The following is an 18,884-nucleotide window of genomic DNA, read 5'->3' on the forward strand; positions in this document are numbered from 1 at the left end:
AATTTCTGATGAACTGGTCCCAGAGCCTTGCTTAGAAAAGCTATAGGTTGGTCCTTTTGCATCAACACAGCTCCCACTCCAAAATCAGATGCATCAGTCTCCACCACAAACTGAGCACTGAAATCAGGAAGTCCCAGAACTGGTGCATTGAGCATTGCAGTCTTAAGTTGCTGAAAAGCCTGTTGTGCTACAGAAGACCAAGAAAATTGCTTCTTCTTCAACAAATTGGTTAATGGTCTGGCAATGATTCCATAATTTTTGATAAATTTTCGGTAATACCCAGTAAGGCCTAGAAACCCTCTCAATTCAGTGACTGTAATTGGCACTGGCCATTTGGCCATTGCCTCAGTTTTGCTGGGATCAGTAGCTACTCCTTGATGAGAAATGATATGACCCAAATACTCCAAAGATTCTTGGGCAAAGGAACATTTACTGAGTTTCATATACAGTTTGTGGGTCCTCAGCTTAGCCAACACTTGTTTAAGATGGATCAGATGCATTTCCAAAGTTGGACTATAAATTAAAATGTCATCCAAAAAGACCAATACAAAGTTCCTCAAGAAAGGTTCTAAGATCTCATTCATAATGCACTGAAATGTGGCTGGGGCATTTGTTAAACCAAAAGGCATCACTCTGAATTGGTAGTGGCCATGATGTGTTTTAAAAGCTGTCTTATACTCATCAGAGGTAGACATTCGTACTTGATGATATCCAGAGCGCATATCAAGTTTTGTAAAGTATTTAGTACCTGCTAGCTCATCCAAGATCTCATCTATCACTGGCATAGGGTATCTATTCTTGATGGTAATGTTGTTCAGTTTTCTATAGTCCACACAGAACCGCCATGTACCATCCTTCTTTTGTACCAACAACACTGGAGAAGCAAAAGGACTAGTGCTAGGAATAATCAACCCTGCTGCTAGAAGAGCTTTGACTTGTTTTTCAATTTCGTCTTTGTGCAAAGGAGAATATCTGTATGGCTTGGAATTTACAGGTATAGAGTTTGGTAGTAAAGGAATTTGGTGGTCGTGGAATCTAGGTGGTGGTAGAGTATTGGGGTCTGAAAAGACATCCTCATATTCATCCAAAAGATGTTGAACAACAGGTGGTATGGAAGGAGAAGCAGAATGTGTTACCTCTACCACTGCATAAGCACCAATATCATTGCCAGCAATCCATTTGACCAGCTTGTCAGAGGACAGTTCATGAAGAGTGGGTTGAGAAGGAAGAACCCCTTGAAGCAGTACTTCTTTGCCCTGATCTTTGAAGGCAATAGTTTTGTTCTCCCAATGACAAACCATAGGACTATGTGGGTTAAGCCAATCATATCCCAATATAGCATCAAAAGCCCCAATATCCAACACCTTCATATCAGTATAAAAAGTGTGGCCCTGAATCCACCATTCTAATTTATGCACCTGTGTATTGGTGATTAGTGTGTCACCATTGGCCACCTTGACTTGCTGTGGGTGCATAGGAGTTGGAGTGATTCCACATTTTTCCAGAAAAGAGGAACTCACAAAACTATGGGAGCTGCCACTATCCAAGAGTATTAACATCACCTTATTGTGAACTAGAGCTCTGAGTTTCATAGCCTCTCCAGAATCAGTCCCTGCTACTGCATTCAGAGACAAATGACAGAATTCTGTAGTCAAGGCATCTTCCATTTCTAGTTGTTGTAACACTTCATCTGTCAGTGTGACATCCAAATCATTCACCACCAAGGCATTGAGATGTTGTTTAGGTCGTTTACTGCATGTTGTCAGATGATTCTGATCAAAAGGTTCTGAACAATAGAAACAGAGGTTATTGGCTTTGCAGAAGTCCCTTTTTTGTCGTTCTTTACTGAATGGGGAAACAGAAGGAGTCAAAGGCTTCTGATCTAACTTGGAAGACAGAGACCCTTTGTAGACCGGCTGAAATTTGTTTGGCCTGAATTTCTGGCGATCCAACAATTGTTCCTGCACCTTGGCAATTCTAACAGCTGTTTCCATAGTTTGAGGTAATTGGGACTGTACCACTGCAGCAATGTCAGGCTTCAAGCCTCTGGTAAACTGGGTAATAAAGAACATAGTGTCATATCCTGTGTTGTGCATCTCAATTAAGAACTGAAGGGATTCATATTCAGAGACATACTCCTCAACCGAAGTTGTTTGCTTCAGCTCCAACAGTGCCGTCAGAGCATGGACATAGTCGTAAGCACCAAATTTCAACTCCACAGCCTCCATAAATCTGTCCCAAGTATTGAGGTCTCCTTTGAGCCTCTGCACTTCCACCCAACAGCCTGCATTGTCTTTCATATGCATAGTCGCTGTGGTTATCTAGAGATGGTCAGGAACATTATAGAACTTGAAGAAGTCTTCACATTTGTGCCGCCAAACCTTGGGATCACGACCCGAAAACTCAGGGAAATTCAATTTCGGCACTGCAGCCCTGTACCCTTGTTGGCCATCCGCAACACCACGTTGTGCGCCAAACGTCGAACGGTTGTGGTGCGGCTCACCTGGGGTTTGTGGAGGTGGCCGTGGTGGACGAAATTGCGGAGGTGGTCGAGATCCCAAAGAGTGAGCAGAGAAGGCATCGGACTCATCATCGCCCGCACGATCCAAAGTGAGTTGTGCCACAGCCTTGCCTGTTGCCTCGAGTTGCTTTGCCAAAATTGATTGATCCTTCAACACTTGCTCCATTGCCTTCACTCCGAGCTCTTGGTTAACTTGCATCTGCTCTTGCACTCGACTGATGTCCGTGACCCGCGCGAAAAGCAGGTCGATACTGTCGGTCATCTGCTGCCAGCGTGCCGCCTCCCTCTGCGCCGCCGTGTCCATGGCGTCGAGGAGGAACTGGGTCTGAATCGAAGGCTTGGGGGGCGCCGTGATGACCGCCCGCAAATCGACCCGGAATGGCAAGGACTGACGGGAAATCGATCGAAATCGCCGGTACTGCGCGGCAAATTTCGAGATCTCAACACGCCTACGCCGGATCCGGTTCAACCGACGGAGTCAGCGGTACAGCGGCGCGCGCCGAGGAAGCCCGAATCTGATACCAACTGTCGTGACCCTTGGCCGCCGGCGATCTCCAGCGACGTGAGCGAACAGAGGAAATCGATCGAGAGATAGCAAACCGCGGAGGAAACGTTCCTCGCGAGTTCGTTCTGTTAATTGATAAAATGTCTGATGAACTTGTCTTACCGAACACAGTAACTTAAACCCCTCCTCTCTTCTCACTTACAGCTGGGCCCATCGGCTCCTGCTAACACACACATATTACTACGCTTTATTACATCGAAGACGTACGCTCTCAGTTGACGCCATCGGTCTCGACAGGACCGCCGGAGTGCGGCGCCGCCGTACGTACCCGGTCGCTCCGTTAAGCCGCGCGCGGTGTCAAGCTAGAGGCGGGGTTCTCTGTCAGCCCGACACCGAGCGCGTCCCGCAAGCTATGGCTGCTGCGAGAGTGCGAGACAGGACGGATCGAGAGGAAGAGGCTCCCAAGGGAAGGGAAGGGACGCCCGGCGTGAGGCGGAGCTCCGGAGAGCCGCGGCGGAGGACCGGGCCGATCGGAAATAATCGCGATCCGATTATTTTCAAAATACGCCCAGTATTTTCATTTAACCCCCATCGTGATCCTATTATTTTCGATATACTCCTTAGTATTTACATTTAACCCCTTATTTTGGATCGCGATTATTGATCGCGATCCGGATATTTTCCAAATACCCCCCTACAACTTTCATATAGCCCCCCGGTTCAGATCGGTCGTCCTCCCTGTTTCAACGGCGGCGGCGGCGGCGGTAGCTAGGAGTTCGCGCGCTCCGCCGGTCCGCCCGCCCCCGTTTCGCTTGCCGGCCATCTCGTCCTCTGCCCCACTCGCCGGCGCCGCCCATTACCCTCGGTTCGTCTCATCCCCGCTCCTTTCAGTCCCTTGCAGCCTCTCCTACCAGTTTCGCCAATCTTCTCTAGTCAGCCAGCTGGTGACGTACCAATCGCCTCTTCATCGAGGCAATCAACTCCAGTCTGTGGCCATCTGACGACCCTGACCCTCGTTTGCGCCCAGTACCGACGCCCACACCCTGTTCGACGGAATGCCTCCAGGCGAGACTAAGCGAGGGGTGTCTCCGGCGGCCGGCGGCGACGGCATTGGATGTCCTCCCGGAAAAAGTTCAGCGGCACATCCTTGGCTTCCAGGAGGTGCCGAAGTCCGTGCGGACGTGCGGCCTTGGCCGCCGCTGGCGCGACCTGCCATGAAACTCTGCATCCTCGCCTACGAAGGCACCTAGAGTTTCAGAATTGTTTCACTGCGTCTTCTTTGGATTTTTGGTACGATTCCTGTGCTTGAGAGCATGCCATCATTAGTGAAGACAGTCGTTGAAATAAGTGCCCAATCTGTGGACAGTAATACATGTCACCGGCAAAGTTACAACTGTGATTTGTGTGGCAATTCTTACCGTATCGGCGATGGCCCTGGGCCCCTGGTACTAACGGTTGCGTGCTGCTAAAAAGGTCTATCAGAAGCTAAGGATTTGGGCATTGGTTTCCGGACCCAAAACAGTATGCCTACAATTTCATTCCTTGTCACCAAATGTTTAAACTCCAATCAGGCTCACTTAATCGTTTTCTCTTGCGCTTTCTCCAGTTTATGTTCAAGAGGGATTTTAGGTGGTGTGAGATGTTTAGCAAGTTAAAGTCCTTGTACTTTTAGGTCAATGACTACTGGTGTGTGTGCCTGATGACTTCCGTGCTCTGGTTTGCAGAGAAGCTCACTCTCAAACTTTGTTCTAAGGTACATACTTTGTAAATGGGCAATTGCTTCGTTGTAGAATTACTATATTGTCGACTGATCATGCTGAATCGGTTCTGTTCATCATAGAAGCATGGACAACAAAGGGAAAGGAAAGGAAGTCTCAAACCAATGGAGGGATCAGCTGCAGTTATGGGACACCTTAGATGATCGAAGTCAGATGCCATGCTGTTGATGAGAGGATTTGTAAACTTACCTTATTCATGTGCTGAATTGAAATTTGAAATATGTATATATAAACTGGATTGTTGAATTGACCTCTTTTATTCCCTCTTCGATATTAGAGCTGTTGATTCAATTTTCACTAATAAATTCAGATATGCGCATACTACGCTGAAATGGCCTCTTTCATATTCGCCAGACGGTATCAACACACAAAGTGACGCGCAATAAACATATGTGAAAGGAATTACCAAGGGCATTCTTATAACCTGGCAGAATCTCCAATCCCTCGTCAATATAAAAAATTCGAACTCAAAGCATTTCAGAAGAAACACGTCTATGAAGAACAAGAACCTCTACTTTGTATTAGCACTACCAACATGAGTCTGGACCAGCTGATTGTACAATTATAAGAGCGAACAGATGCGAAGATAGATCAGTTCGTGCACGCTTCCACATCGAAATTTCAGGGCACAGTGAAGAGAGTCGATCACTTCGTCCAAAACATTAGGGCGAAAGCGATGGGTTGGTGACCTGCCCGGCGAAAACCACCAAGCCGCTGAGGTCCTCCTTGATCAAGAACATGAACGGATGGTTGGCGACGAAGTCTTCCTTGGTCATACGCGGCGCACAGCCAGGGATGACTCTGCAGCCTGTCGCCGCGGCGGCCTCGGTCCCTTCCTCGTTCACCTCGACGAAGCACATGTGGTGGACCTTCGAAACGACGAGCGGCGGCCGGCTCCGGCCGGGGCGGCGACTCCACCATCTCCGAGAGGTCGGCTTGGACGGGGTCGAACGGCAGGTTCAGCCCGAGGGCCTGCAGCATCTCCGTCGCATCCGTCTTGCACGAGATGGTGAACTTGGGCACCATGAACACGCCCACGGGGACTTTTCTCCCCATAGTTCTCGAGCTCTCCAGCAGCGCCGGGTTGGAGCTCAGGCTGTGCAGCAGGCCCCGAAGGCCGTAGTGATCGTCCGGGAGGTAGATGTACATGGAGAAGATCCGCTGCTGGCCGCCGGGCGCGCTGGCGTAGGGAAGCTTGAGGACCTTGTAGCCGGCGCGGCGGGCGATGTGCTGGTCTCGGGTGCTCGACATGAACGGCACGCGGACGTGGCTGCCGTTGGGCAGGTAGAACGCGGCGTGCTCCGTGAACCGGGCGTCGAACTTGCGCGACCAGGCGCCCTTGAAGTAGAGCGCGTTGGTGAGCACGGCCTGCGTCGCGCGGCTGATGGAGCCTGCGCGGATGAGGTCCTTGATCCGGCCGGCCGTCGCGCTCTCAATCCATTGGTTCATCTGGCGCCTCGCCTCATCTGGCTGGATCAAGCAACAAAATTAAACGACGGTGAGGGGTGAGAATCCATGCCGCCGGCGGCAGTGAGAGAGGGCAAGGCGTGGGCTTCTTACCTCGGATTTGAAGGGCACCGAGCGCACCTCGGCTGGCGATGTGGCGGAGCGCCCGCATGGAGAAGGCGGCCTCGTCCCCCGCGGCCGCCGCATGCTCCTGCTCCATGGTGGATGCGCGGCGTGGGGTTTGCTCAGATTGTTGCCGTGGTGAAGAGTTATTGCGTCTCGATCGATCCACCACCGATCCAGGTTTTATAGGTTTTATAAGTCCACCGACCCTTCCGTTGCCTTCCTATATAGATAGCCAAACCGGCGGCCCGGCTCGGCCTGGCACGGGCACGAATCGGCCCGGCCTGTTTAGGCCCGCCTATCTGTCGTGCCAGGCCGGGCTGGCCCGCGTGCCGAAAGAGCGGCCCAGGTCCGGCCTGCTAACTTCTTACGCAGGCCATGCCGGCCCGCTGGCCCGGCGGGCCTTAACAGCCTCACCGTGCCCGTGCCAGCCCGTGTAACGTTTTAATAAAAACCCCTCACCAGAATCGAATTTATCAAAGGAAGACATTTTCACATTTTCAACATATTCACAGTAACTTACTTTCAATATATTTATAGATTCAACTGATTCACAAATTCACCAACATTCACACAGATTCACAATCACAATAACAAACAAATATGAATATTATTTTGAGCTGTTTGTATTGCTGCCTCATTAAAACCTTTGTAGGTAAAAACTCACACCTCGTGAGAAAACCCTACAAAGGAAAAAAGAGTACAGCCAGCTCATAAGTTCATTGCTCAGATACACTATACACAATCACACAAGTTCACAACTCAACTGACAACTCACAACTCACAAGTCACAAGATCTACACAAGCACAACAGCACAAGGCTTCTCACTTCTGAGTTCTAACTTGCTCCTGAACACCAATAGGGCAGCAGGCATCTAGCTTCTGCAAAAAATGATAGGAGGATTAGAGATCTTCAAGTAACAACTAACACAAGTATACTGATTAGAAGTAAATGAGAGTAGAAAACTTACTCATCAAGATACAAATCCTCAAATGACTCTTCAAGTTCGGTATCGTCGACGGTATGCTGCAGTCTTGCATCTCCTTGCTCCCAATCCTTGATCAAAGCCAAGATCTCCACCATCTCAGGGGTCAGACGACGTCACCGCTCCTCAATGATCCTGCCAGTGGTACTAAATGCAGATTCTGAAGATATAGTAGAGACAGGCACAGTCATAACATCCCTAGCTAAGATAGATAGAACAGGATATGATAACTTATGCTCATGCCACCAGGTCAATATGTTGAAGTCATCATCATATTGATTGATAGTGTCACTGTCTAGGTAAGCAGACAGTTCAGAAGCAGCAGCAAGAGAGGCACCAGTTTGAGCAGCTTGCAACAAAGCACTAGCAGATTGTCTCCTAGACAGGGAGGAGGAAACAGAAGTAGAACCCAGGCCAGCACCAAGGCTAGCAGCAGAATAAGTAGATGAAGCAGCCTGGGAACCAAAGATCTTACCCCAAGCAGTCTTCTTCTTACCTGCAGGGCCTGGCTGAGTGGCCCTCTGCATCCTCACAGAACCATACTTAGCTTCATATTTGCCAAAGATTGTAGAGAATTCAGCTCTTACATCAGTTAAGTAACTAGAATAATCCTTACCAGTTAGCTGAGATATCAGCTGAAGCACATTGCTAAAACCAGTAATCTTAGCTCTAGGATCCAATATAAAAGCAAAGGTATAAAGCATAGGTATATCAGCCCAATAAGATAAGAACTTAGACTTCATGGGTGCAACAACATGTTTCAGATCAGCATCATCAGCATAGAAATTAAGGTGCCCAGCTATCTCAAGAATATGATGCAAGATTAATGGAGCAGTAGGATAGTAAACACCAGACAGAATAACAGTAGAATCATAGAATTGTTCAAGAAATATCAGAATCTTTTCAGCAATATACCAGTGTAATTCTGTCAGAATTGTTTGACCTTCAACCAAACCATATTGAGTGGTTATGAACTGATGGAATGTGATCTTATGGGGCAATAGATGCTTCAACATGAGATAAGTTGAATTCCATCTAACATCCATGTCCAAAGCAAACTTACGAGGACGGACACCAACAGCAATGCAATATGACTTGTATGCCGCAATACGTTGGTTAGAACAATTCAGGAATGAAATTGCAGTTCTAAATGAACTAAGCATAGGCTTGAAAACATCAAGGCCAGCCTTAACAATAAGATTAATGATGTGACAAGCACAACGCTGATGAAAAAAAAGTCTACCCATGTAACCAGTCAGTGAAGGATGAAGCTTACCAATGGCGGCAGTGTTTGCCGATGCATTATCCAGTGTGATAGAAAATATCTTATCATTTAAATCATAATCAGTAGCAACAGCTATAATGCGCTCAGCAATATTATCAGCATTATGAGAAACATCAATTAAACGAAGGCCTAAGATCCTCTTCTCTAGTTGCCAATCAGCATTCACATAATGAGCAACCACACTAAGGTAATCTTCCTTAGCATTAGCAGACCATATGTCAGATGTAAGAGCAACAGAGGAAACAGATTGCAAAGAAGCCAGGAGTTTAGTACGACGCTCATCAAAATACTTAACAAAATCTCTGGTGGTGGTTTGCCTAGACACACAACTGAATCTAGGATTATGAGCAATATTAATATACTCCTCAAATGCATCAGACTCACCAAAGCATAAAGGAAGGTCTAGTCTAGCAATCAATCTGCACAACTGGATACGAGCAACATCAGGATTGTACTCCCACATATGGAGAGAGCCATCAGGATTGTACTTGAGTTGGGACTGAGCCATACGTGAAGCACCTAGCAAGACTGGGCACTTTGGAAGGTGCCTATGCAAGTGTCCAGTACCACTAGCAGACTTACCAGAATAAATTTTCTTGCAATGTAGGCACTTAGCACCAGTTCTTACCCTCTTGTTATTCTTTACCTCGTACAGAGGCTCAAAGTCATCCCACACCTTAGAGGTGCAAGAACGAGTCCTCTTGCTGCCCGTACTCTCCGAGCCCGGACCAGCACCAGAGCCAGCAGCAGCAGGTGCTGGAGAATCTCCAGGACCTGGCTGAGCATCGGGGACGGCACCACCGAGTAGCGCCCGCCGATCCGCCTCCAAATCAGAATCATCATCTCCGGTCTCCCCCATCAACCGCAACTCATCATTGAGGCAGGTTGGATAGTCGTCGTCCATCCTCGAACACACCCGGAACCGGAACACACCCTCGAGCCCTCCACCGTTGACGTCGTCGCCTCGGCGGCTCCGTTCCTCAACGACGCGCGGCCCCTGTAGGAGACCTACATGATAAAAGAGAAGAAAGTGAGGGAGGCGGATCTGTGAGGTGTCGAAGAACGGAAGAAGAAGAGGAACGAGAGGAGTGAGGAACTGAGGATGGTGTTTACCTGCGCAGCCGGAGCCTGGAGCCGGAGAAGACGAACCCCAACGGTGGGGAACCAGGGAGTGAGGCGGATCTGCGAGGGTCGGGGGGAGGAGGCGACTAGGCGAGGAACCGAGGGAGGCGGAGGGCCGGAGGGGCTAAGGGAGAAGCGGGGTTACGGGGAGGGAGGCGGATGGGTTACCGGCGAGCCGGCGGCGGGCGAGGACGCCGGATCTGAGAGGGGACTAGGGGAGGAGCAGTTACAGGGGTAGGGAGGCGGAGCCGGCGGAGGGGCCACCAGCAAGCCGGCGGTGGGCGAGGACGCTAGATCTGAGAGTGGAGGAGCAGTTACGGGGGGGAGGGAGGCGGAGGGGCCACCGGCGAGCCGGCAGCGGGCAAGGACGGCGGAGGATCTAGCCGGGAGGGAGCGGGGAGGAGGCGAGGAGCCGGGACCGGGAGAGAGCGAGAGAGAGACAGAGGCGAGGCGGCTCGATGCGGGGGGCCGGGGGCGAGAGGAGTAGGGTTTCGGCCGGGGGCGGTCGCGCGCCGGCCTTATATACGGCCGTTGGCCGGGCCGAGGCAGGCCTGGCAGGCCTTAACAGGCCGTGCCGGGCCAGCCCACGTGCTGAGGTAGCGGCCCAGGCCCGGCCCGTGATGTAGGCCGGGCCGGCCCGGCCTGCAAGGCCGTCGTGCTGGGTCGTGCCTGTACCGGGCTAAAATGTCGTGCCGTGGGCCGGCCCACGAGCCGCGGACCAAATGGAAATCTATACCTTCCTATATAGCTGGAGACGTTGTGCTCTCCCCGGAGATGGCAAGGACACGGGCACGAGACGGCTTGGAACTCGGCATCTCTGCTCCCCGGAACAGGAAGTCAGCAGCGCGTACATGCACGGATGGCGCAAGAAAGATAAGGAAGGAATCCATTCAAGAAAAAGGAAGATAAGAAGGTTGTTTTTCATTAAAAGTCAGATCCATGCAAAATCGAACTCAATTCACCATGAGAGTTTTCGTGGCATGGTGGTTGTACATAGCGCATTAGGATGTAAAAATGTTAATCTTCACATATTTTCCTAATGACATACGTGGTAATAGATAAAGGTTGGAGGTAGCTAGGTAATTTAGATATGGATTTATGTATAATTTGTTTAGAAAATAAAGTAGATCCAATGCTTACTGTTATTGATGATGATCACAGTCTACCAAATAATTGTTTCGTAGCTAGTGCGCATTTCTTGAGGATTAACATAGAGACTCAAAAAATAAATCTCCAGCTAGTAACAGGATAACACTGGAGTACTAGATTTATAATCATAATGTTTCCTAAGTGCATTTTGCCGATAGCCAACAATTAGTTTTTTTAAATGGCCAAGGGTTTTTAGTTTAATTAAGATACTTTCAAGAGTTATGCTGCTGAGTTACTTACCTTTTTTGTTTGGAAAATATTGGTTTACCAATGTTAGTTGCTAATTTCTTTCTCTCATCAGGATTGTCCAAGATAAACTACAAAATCCTCGGGCACTTAAAAAATTATGTAGAAAAATAAGCTCTATGCCATTTGAGAATAAAAAACAGTCGAGAAACATTAAATATGCTACAATTAAACTCATGATAGACAACCGCATCTAAGATGATTTCTCAAACTAAAAAACCTCTTATATTTACAAAATATGAAGCGGATTACACGTAGGTCAACTCTCAACGACAATGGCTTAAGTTGTTAGGAATATCCCAACTGAGCCTCCAAGGACAAGCTAACATTCACTCGTCGCTTCGAATGGATCACGTTGCAAGGCAAGTAGGCAACGGCCCCTCTGCTTCACGCTACTGCAAAACGTGAGTTTGGAGTACGCTTCATGCGCGTCTTTGCACTGCGAAATCGACGGGTGGATCGCTTGACCGGCGACAAGCACCACGCCGCTGAGTTCCTCCTTGATTAAGAATACGAACGGGTGGTCGGCGACGAAGTCCACGAGCGCCTCCACGCGCGCGCAACCGAAGCCCACACCGACGGCGGCGGCGGCGGTCTCGGCCCCTTCCTCGTCCACCTCCACCAAGGCCCCGTTGTAGACGTCCGAGACGACGAGCGGCTCCGGCGCCCACTCCACCACGTCGCCGAAGTCGGCGGCGACGCGATCGAACGGCAGGAGCAGCCCGAGGTCCCGCAGCGTCTCCCTCGCGTTCGCTTTGTACGACACGGCGAACCTGGGTACCCTGAACGCGCGAACGGGCACCTCGTCCGCCAGAGTCCCGGAGCTCTCGAGCAGCGCCGGGTCGGCGCTCAGCGTGTCCAGCAGGCCCGGCAGGCCGTCGTGCGCGTCCGGGAGGTAGATGTACATGGAGAACAGCCGGTGCGCGCCGCCGCGCGCGTAGGGCAGCCGCAGGACCTTGTAGCCGGGCCGGCAGGCGATATACTGCCTGCCGGTGTTCGACATGAACGGCGCGCGGACGTAGCCGCCGTCGTGCGGGAAGAAGGCTTCGTCCCGCGTGAGGCGGGGATTGCGCGTTGGTGAGCACCGCCGTCGTCCCGCGTTGGAGGGAGCCTTGGGGAAGGAGGTCCTTGATACGGCCGGCCGTCGCGCTCGCGATCCACTGGTTGATCTGGCTCCTCGCCTCCTCCGGCTGTACCAAGGAACAAAAAGACGGCGAGATACGAGAGATGGTTTTCCGAATCCATGAGTACTAGAACAAGTAAAGAACGGGGAATTCCAGCTAACCATGGGTATGAAGAACGCCGGGCGCGCCTCGGCGCGGTACTGCTCGGCGGCGAATCGGGCGAAGGAGGCCTTGCTGCAGATCGCCGCCGACCCAGACGCCATTGGCGAACCCCACCGAGAGCCCACCTTCGCCGCCGCCATCGGCGAGGGCGCGCATCGCGACGTACGACGCGAGCGCGGCGTGGGAGCTGCCGCCGGCGGGGCCGAGGAAGTCGGCGATCTCGTCGAGCGTGGCGCCCCGCGCGCCCGCGGCGAGGAGCGCCAGCGCCGCGTGGAGGGAGAGCGGGGAGACGTCCAGGTTGGCGCGGGCGCCGTCGCGGGAGGAGAGGTGGCGGAGCACGCGCATGGAGAAAGCGGCCTCGTCCTGGGCGGCCTCTGCGAGCTGCATGGCTGCCGTCGCTGGCGGGCTTGCCTCAGGGCTCAGCCTGGTGGCGAAGGACGGCTGCGATCGAATATCGTGGGTCCCGCTTTCGTGTCTAGAGGGACTCGGGGTTGGGGAAACATGGAATCACTGAAACGGGAAACGGGACTTTCTGGCCGCGTCGCGTGGTTGAGAGTTGAGACGCATCGGTTTTCTTGCGGCTGAAACATGTACACCTCCAAGGTTCCAACTTCCAACTAGTCATCATCCAAGGCCGATGCAACAGCTCTTGCAATGTCTCACCCGCGTTTGAATCAGGCTGTCCTGCACAACACTTTTTCAAAACCATTCCCAGCGCGACAATTAGCTGCAGCAGTGGCGCGTTCAACAAATCAGCAACTAAAATGCCAGAGGTAACAGCATAATCCACCGATTTAGGACTTGGATAAACTAGAATACCACCGATTTGTTCATTACAAATTACTCCACTATTAAGTGTAGCCATCAGTACGAGAAATACAAGCGCATGAGCACTAAAAGGAGTCAATACAGATTTCACGGGGTTTTCAGAAAACCAAACGTAATACTGCAGCTATTTTCAGGTAACACTGTCCTAGCTTCTGAAGTTCACCAGACAAAGCTTTGCATTCTTGGGTAACAACTAGGTGCTGTCCCCCACACCCCAAAAGGAACCAGCCATCCAGGGTCGACCGGCGTCTTGCTCAAGGTGAAATCACCTTGTTGCGGAGGCGGTTGGAGCGTCTCAACGGAGTCGGTGTCAACGGAGTCGGCGTCAGTGGTGCTGATGTCGCATCCGTCTTATCTCCTTTTACAGAGTTCTCCTGTTGAAGAAAATCATATGGTAAATGGAGTAATGGACAGCTTGCTGCTTATTAGCAAGTTTTGAATCAAAAGCTTGATCTCTTAGTCACATCTGCTTTGAAAACTAAAAATGAAAGCCGGAACATAAATATCTAGAACATGTAAGAGTAACAAATGAAACTCAATTATGGTGTATTTTCCAAATGCATTTTTTATGGTGTAACAAAATATCTACAAAATACATAAATTTCCAAATGCATTTTTTATGGTGTAGTGGACACAGATCATGAGAGTAAGAGTAAAAATGATAATACGACCTCTCATTTTATCATGACAAATAACATTCTTCCGGAACTAGAGTGCTTAATGAACTACACAAATGAAACTGGGAGAACTGGATTTACCTCTTTTCTTCCTCTTCGAACACTCGGGGTCTGATCGATGCTTGAATTCATCTGCATCTTGTCCACATCCTTTTCTGGCAATTCCTGAACTGCAGCATCTCCAGCATACTGATTCAAGCTCTTGATAGCCCTTCCTCTTGCGCTGTTTGCAAATGTGAACTCTCCAAGTAGTTCGACAACTGGTGGCTTGGAGCTGTCAACATTTCTGTGATTCAGAAATTTACTATTTGAAGCCTCCATGTTGTTAGCATCTTGCTGCTGAAGTTTCTGATCATGCTTCCCATGATCCGCAGGAACCTTGACGCTGACAAATGGGTCTGTCTTGGGCCATGGCTCTTGCACAGGAACATTAAGGCTGACAAATGGGTCTGGCTTGGGTAATGGCAACCCCATAGGAACCTCCAAGCTGCCAGACAGGCCTTGTCTTGGAACTGTCAATTGCGTAGGTTGCTCTGAAGAGTACACTGGCAGCTGCACAATTTGATTGGGGACCAACACTGGCACTTCTGCAGGTGACTTTGAAAGCATATGTAGTCGTGCAGGTAAAACCATCTCTCTTGATCTTTGAAAGTACCTGAACATGGCAGCCACAAAACCTGCAACAGACAAGCATGCCAATATCTGCAGCAAATGAGGTTCCATTGCAGACCACAGAAATTTTACAGCAGAGCATATTTCTTTTGCAGCTTCTGCTGCGTTCTCATATTGCCATAGCTCAGCGTCAAGATTCAGCTTGTCACTTGATGATTCAATTGCCTTCTCCATGGAGACCAACTGAATCGCAAATTGATTTGGATGATCCTCCCCTTCCTCTTGATGTACTAATCCCGAACTGCCCTCTTCCATGTCAGCAATGTGGGCTGAATTGGTACCAATGGAATCCAATGCGATGTTTCCATCCAAGCAACCAACTTCATAGCTTTGCTCATTCTTCTTAAAGGACTCGATTGTCGATTCTGTCTTGTGCTCATCATCCAGCTCGGGATCTTCATAGCTTTGCTCATTCTTCTTTAAGGACTTGATTGTCGATTCTGTCTTGTGCTCATCATCCAGCTCAGGATCTTCCTTCGAATCAGCCACATTCTCGCTACTTTCACCCCCAAGTTGGCATGTCAATTCTCCCGGTGGGACATTCAGGCACATATCGGCTAGTCCCAACATCGTAACTGCCACCAGATTTCTTGATGCTCTCTGGTCATGCCGATGAACCGCATCTTCAGTCTCCCCTTGCATAAGTTGATTTGTAGTCTCTTCAAGCACGTCCTCTGGACCCATCATATAAACTGGCCCTAACAATCTCAGTGAATCTACTTCATGATCACCAGCATCGTACATGCCCCCAATCGGCCCAATGAAATCCATCCTATCTCCTGAAGGAACATAGAAGGCTGCGGGATTCATACAGTGCATGTAGCAGAATGAGCAGGCCACAGCGACGAGCAGAAGAAACAGCCGCCGCTCCCACCGACCTCGACGCGGTTGGGCCACCTCCTCCTCGTCGTCGTCGTCGTCGCTGTCGTCAAGCTCGGCCTCGGAGTCGCTCCTTCGCGCAAACGAGACGGGTGACGCCGCCGCGGCGTCCGAGGAGACGGAGCCACCGTCGTCCTCCGAGGCCCCGGTGCCCGAGGCGGAGCTGGAGCAGTCGTCCACCTCCGCCGCGCGCGCCACCCGGAGGAGGATCTCGCGGCGGCGCTCGGGGTCGTAGCGCAGGAACTCCGGCCGCGGCGTGGTGTAGTTCGTCTTCGGGTCGTACGCCCCCGCGCCGCGGCCCGTGAGCGTCGGCGGGCTCGGAGCCGGTTTCGGCTGCGGCGGTGGCGGCGACGCCACGGTCTCCATGCTGGCGCCGCCGCCGTCGTTCCGCTCCCCCAGCACCTTCTTCCTCTGCGGCGACGCGGCCCACGCCGCCACGGGACGCTTGGGGCTCGCGTTCTCGTCGGCCTCCGTGGCCGCTCCGGGCCTCATCGCCTTGGGGCTCCTTCGCGGGGAACCTGCGCCAGAAAAAAAATGAGAAGGGAATTCAGAACAGAACTGAAGCGAATTCGGGGGTGATGGGTCAGATCCGGTCGCGCCCTCACCTTGGGGAAGTGCTCGCTCTCGCTTGGGGAAATCCATGGCGGCGCGCGTCGAGATGAGGTGGATTCGATCCGAAGCGGCGATGTGATGTGGGGATTGTGAAGGCGGTGAGCTGGAGAGATGGAGAGGGGTGGCCGGTGGGGACGAATGGAGCGTTTCGAAATTCGAACCGTTTGGTATCCGACCGTTGGGGACGGCGCCGGCGGGGCAGGTTTTATACGGCGCGACACGGGCTTGGCTCGCGCGACCGGCACGGCACGTGTCTGGTGGCCCGGATGGGGTCGGCGGTGAGCAAAATACGGTTTGGATTGGGCCGGCAAAAAATTCAGAAATGATTCAGGCAAAAAATGTGACCAAGCCCACCCACTGACATCTTTCGGGCTGGCTATTTCGAGCTATTTTTGGGCTAGGCTCGGGCCAGGCTGGGCCGCACAATCTTTTTATTGAAAAACAATTAAAAAAATAACTAGGTTGGGCTTGGCCCGCCCTTTTTTTCGGGCGAAAAACACGCTCGGCCCTATAAAGGCCACAGGCTGGGCTTAACTCGGTGGGCTCGGGTCGGGCCATCGGTTACCTAGGCCTTGCTTGTTTCCTACGGTTCAGGCTTGATCTGACGGTGCTGCTTGGCGAGGATATCCTTGTGTGCTCGGCGACAGGGGAGCCGGTTCGCTCTTTTCGCTGAATGATCACACCAGGCCATCGGTTACCTAGGCCTTGCTTGTTTCCTACAGTTCAGGCTTGATCTAACGGTGCTGCTTGGCGAGGATATCCTTGTGTGCTCGGCGACAGGGGGAGCTGGTTCGCTCTTTTCGCTGAATGATCACACCAGGCTATCGGTTACCTAGGCCTTGCTTGTTTCCTACGGTTCAGGCTTGATCTAACGGTGCTGCTTGGCGAGCATATCCTTGTGTGCTCGGCGACAGGGGGAGCTGGTTCGCTCTTTTCGCTGAATGCTCGTGTGATCATGTCAATGCTGCCACAGTCCACGGATAAGGAGGAGCTAGACACGATTGACGTAGTCTTTTCTACACGTTACGGAATGCTATTTCCAAGAGAGGCAGCATCAGTCCCCGACTACATGCTCCAATTTGAGCACGACACCTGAAAATGAGCCGTGCTCAGCCGTCCCCATCCAATATGCTTGGAAGAAAGGAGTGGCCAACTTCAGAAGCATTTTCACGAACAGTCGAACACCTTGCAGCCGTCTGAAATGGGCTACATCAGGCTCCACGCCACCTCGTGGGCACAATAGCTGATGGGATGGGGGCTCGCGGGGAGGGCGACAGCGGCGGTGCACGGGCGGGAGGAGGAGCGGACCACGACTAGGGTGTTATATGCAAAAATCCAGTGTTGTAAATGTAAATATTTGGATCGAGATTATTAATCACGATCCAAATAAGGGGGTTATTTGAAAATATGTCGGGAGGTATATGTAAATAATCGGATCGCCGTTATTAATCGCGATGGCATTTGCGAGTATTCCGGGCCGCTCATGGCCACGGCTGCCGGTGATGCCGCGCCGCCCCGGCGACCCCGGCCATCCCCGGCGCCAAGAAACCGCGGCACACGCCTAGGTTCGTGCCACCGCCGGCGCTCTTCCGCCCTCTTTTCCTCCTGAAGCGGCGGACCACCACGGCCCAGCAAGAAAAATTCCTCGGCTATGATCCGACTACCGTTCAGCCGTCTCCTTCCTTCTTGAGATGGACCTCTCGGACCCTGCAGGAGGCATCTACCATGGGCGACTCCATCCAATCAACAATGCAGCGACGGAATAAGAGCAAGTAGTCCGGCGGAGCAAGCAATTGTGATTTCAGTTCATTTTTTCATTGACTTGTGAAGAACTGAATAAATGATCACTTGCATTGCAAAATGACTCACCTTTCCTATGTTCAAGCGGAGATACCTTGTGGGCTGGGAAGCTTTCTGATGGAGACAGAGAGTTCAGAACAGCAGCGAGGACTGTATTAACAGTCTGGAGCAAATCGGTTCTAATAATTTTGGCATTGTTGAACTTTTATCATGTGTTGCAGCAATGCTGCATTCTTGAACGATGCTACGGAGTATTTGTTATTACCTGACCAAGTCTGTTTGGTGCTCTTTTTCGTTCAGGTTTTTCTGGATGTGCTATTTTCAGTCAGTCTATTTGTGCTGATCATGCAAATCAGCAGGGTTGGTCACCTTGGCCTATCCACTAAAATGATCAAGAAAGACCATACCACTGACCAAAGCAAACCTCAAAAGAGACCTACAAAGTAGCTCTGTTGAGAAAGGACTATGCTTTTATCAAAAACAAAGTAGCAGGACATTTCTTTCATTTAACTTATGCTAAACATTTTTTTTTTGTAAGGCAGAATACCCAACAATAACAAGCCAACCCATAATCCACATTAATATGTTCTTGAAACAATAATTATTAAGGCTCTATATTCTATACTTCGGTAAATGAATTACTATAAAATTATGGTTCAGTTCTGAGGAACATAGGAGTACTCAGTTAGTCGGAGGGGGGTGGGGGGGGGGGGGGGGGGGGGGAGGAAGGGGGTTCCCCTTTAAATTTCCCCTTTCAATTTTGGCTTTTGAAAACCCTCCTTTAAAAAATTTGTGGCCCCCTTTTGAAAATTTTTTAGCTCAAAATTCAAAAAAAGGCCAAAAATATTTATCCCCCCCGGGGGATTTCCCGAAAGGGTGGCCGGAAAACACAAAAAGCTTTTAAAAAACCCTGCCTTTTTTCCCCCCTTTGAGGGGCCCCAAGGTTAAAGGACCTCCACCGCCCCTTTT

The 18,884-nt window shown here is 50.8% G+C and overlaps 1 protein-coding gene and 1 pseudogene across 1 annotated transcript; both read right to left on the reverse strand.

Moving 5' to 3' along the window:
* Positions 1 to 5,333: 5,333 nt before the first annotated feature.
* On the reverse strand, positions 5,334 to 6,263 carry LOC101775436 (annotated as a pseudogene).
* A 6,958-nt stretch (positions 6,264 to 13,221) lies between these two features.
* LOC101754355 lies at positions 13,222 to 16,284 on the reverse strand. The gene is made up of 3 exons (XM_004970026.3): positions 16,109 to 16,284; positions 14,034 to 16,021; positions 13,222 to 13,649 (listed from the first exon to the last, which is right to left on the reverse strand). Exons 1-3 carry the CDS (start codon positions 16,143 to 16,145, stop codon positions 13,530 to 13,532), a joined length of 2,145 nt encoding a protein of 714 aa, XP_004970083.1. The 5' UTR covers positions 16,146 to 16,284; the 3' UTR covers positions 13,222 to 13,529.
* Between the last annotated feature and the right edge of the window lie 2,600 nt (positions 16,285 to 18,884).

Source organism: Setaria italica, chromosome V, assembly GCF_000263155.2.
Source record: "Setaria italica strain Yugu1 chromosome V, Setaria_italica_v2.0, whole genome shotgun sequence".
Lineage (NCBI taxonomy): Eukaryota > Viridiplantae > Streptophyta > Magnoliopsida > Poales > Poaceae > Setaria > Setaria italica.

Excerpts from the sequence above, each read along its gene's own strand:
- LOC101754355 (XM_004970026.3), bottom strand. The coding sequence starts at position 16,145 with ATGGATTTCCCCAAGCGAGAGCGAGCACTTCCCCAAG. Across the intron at positions 16,022-16,108 it reads AGAGCGAGCACTTCCCCAAG|GTTCCCCGCGAAGGAGCCCC; the intron begins GTGAGGGCGCGA and ends TTTCTGGCGCAG. Across the intron at positions 13,650-14,033 it reads TTCGAAGAGGAAGAAAAGAG|GAGAACTCTGTAAAAGGAGA; the intron begins GTAAATCCAGTT and ends TTTCTTCAACAG.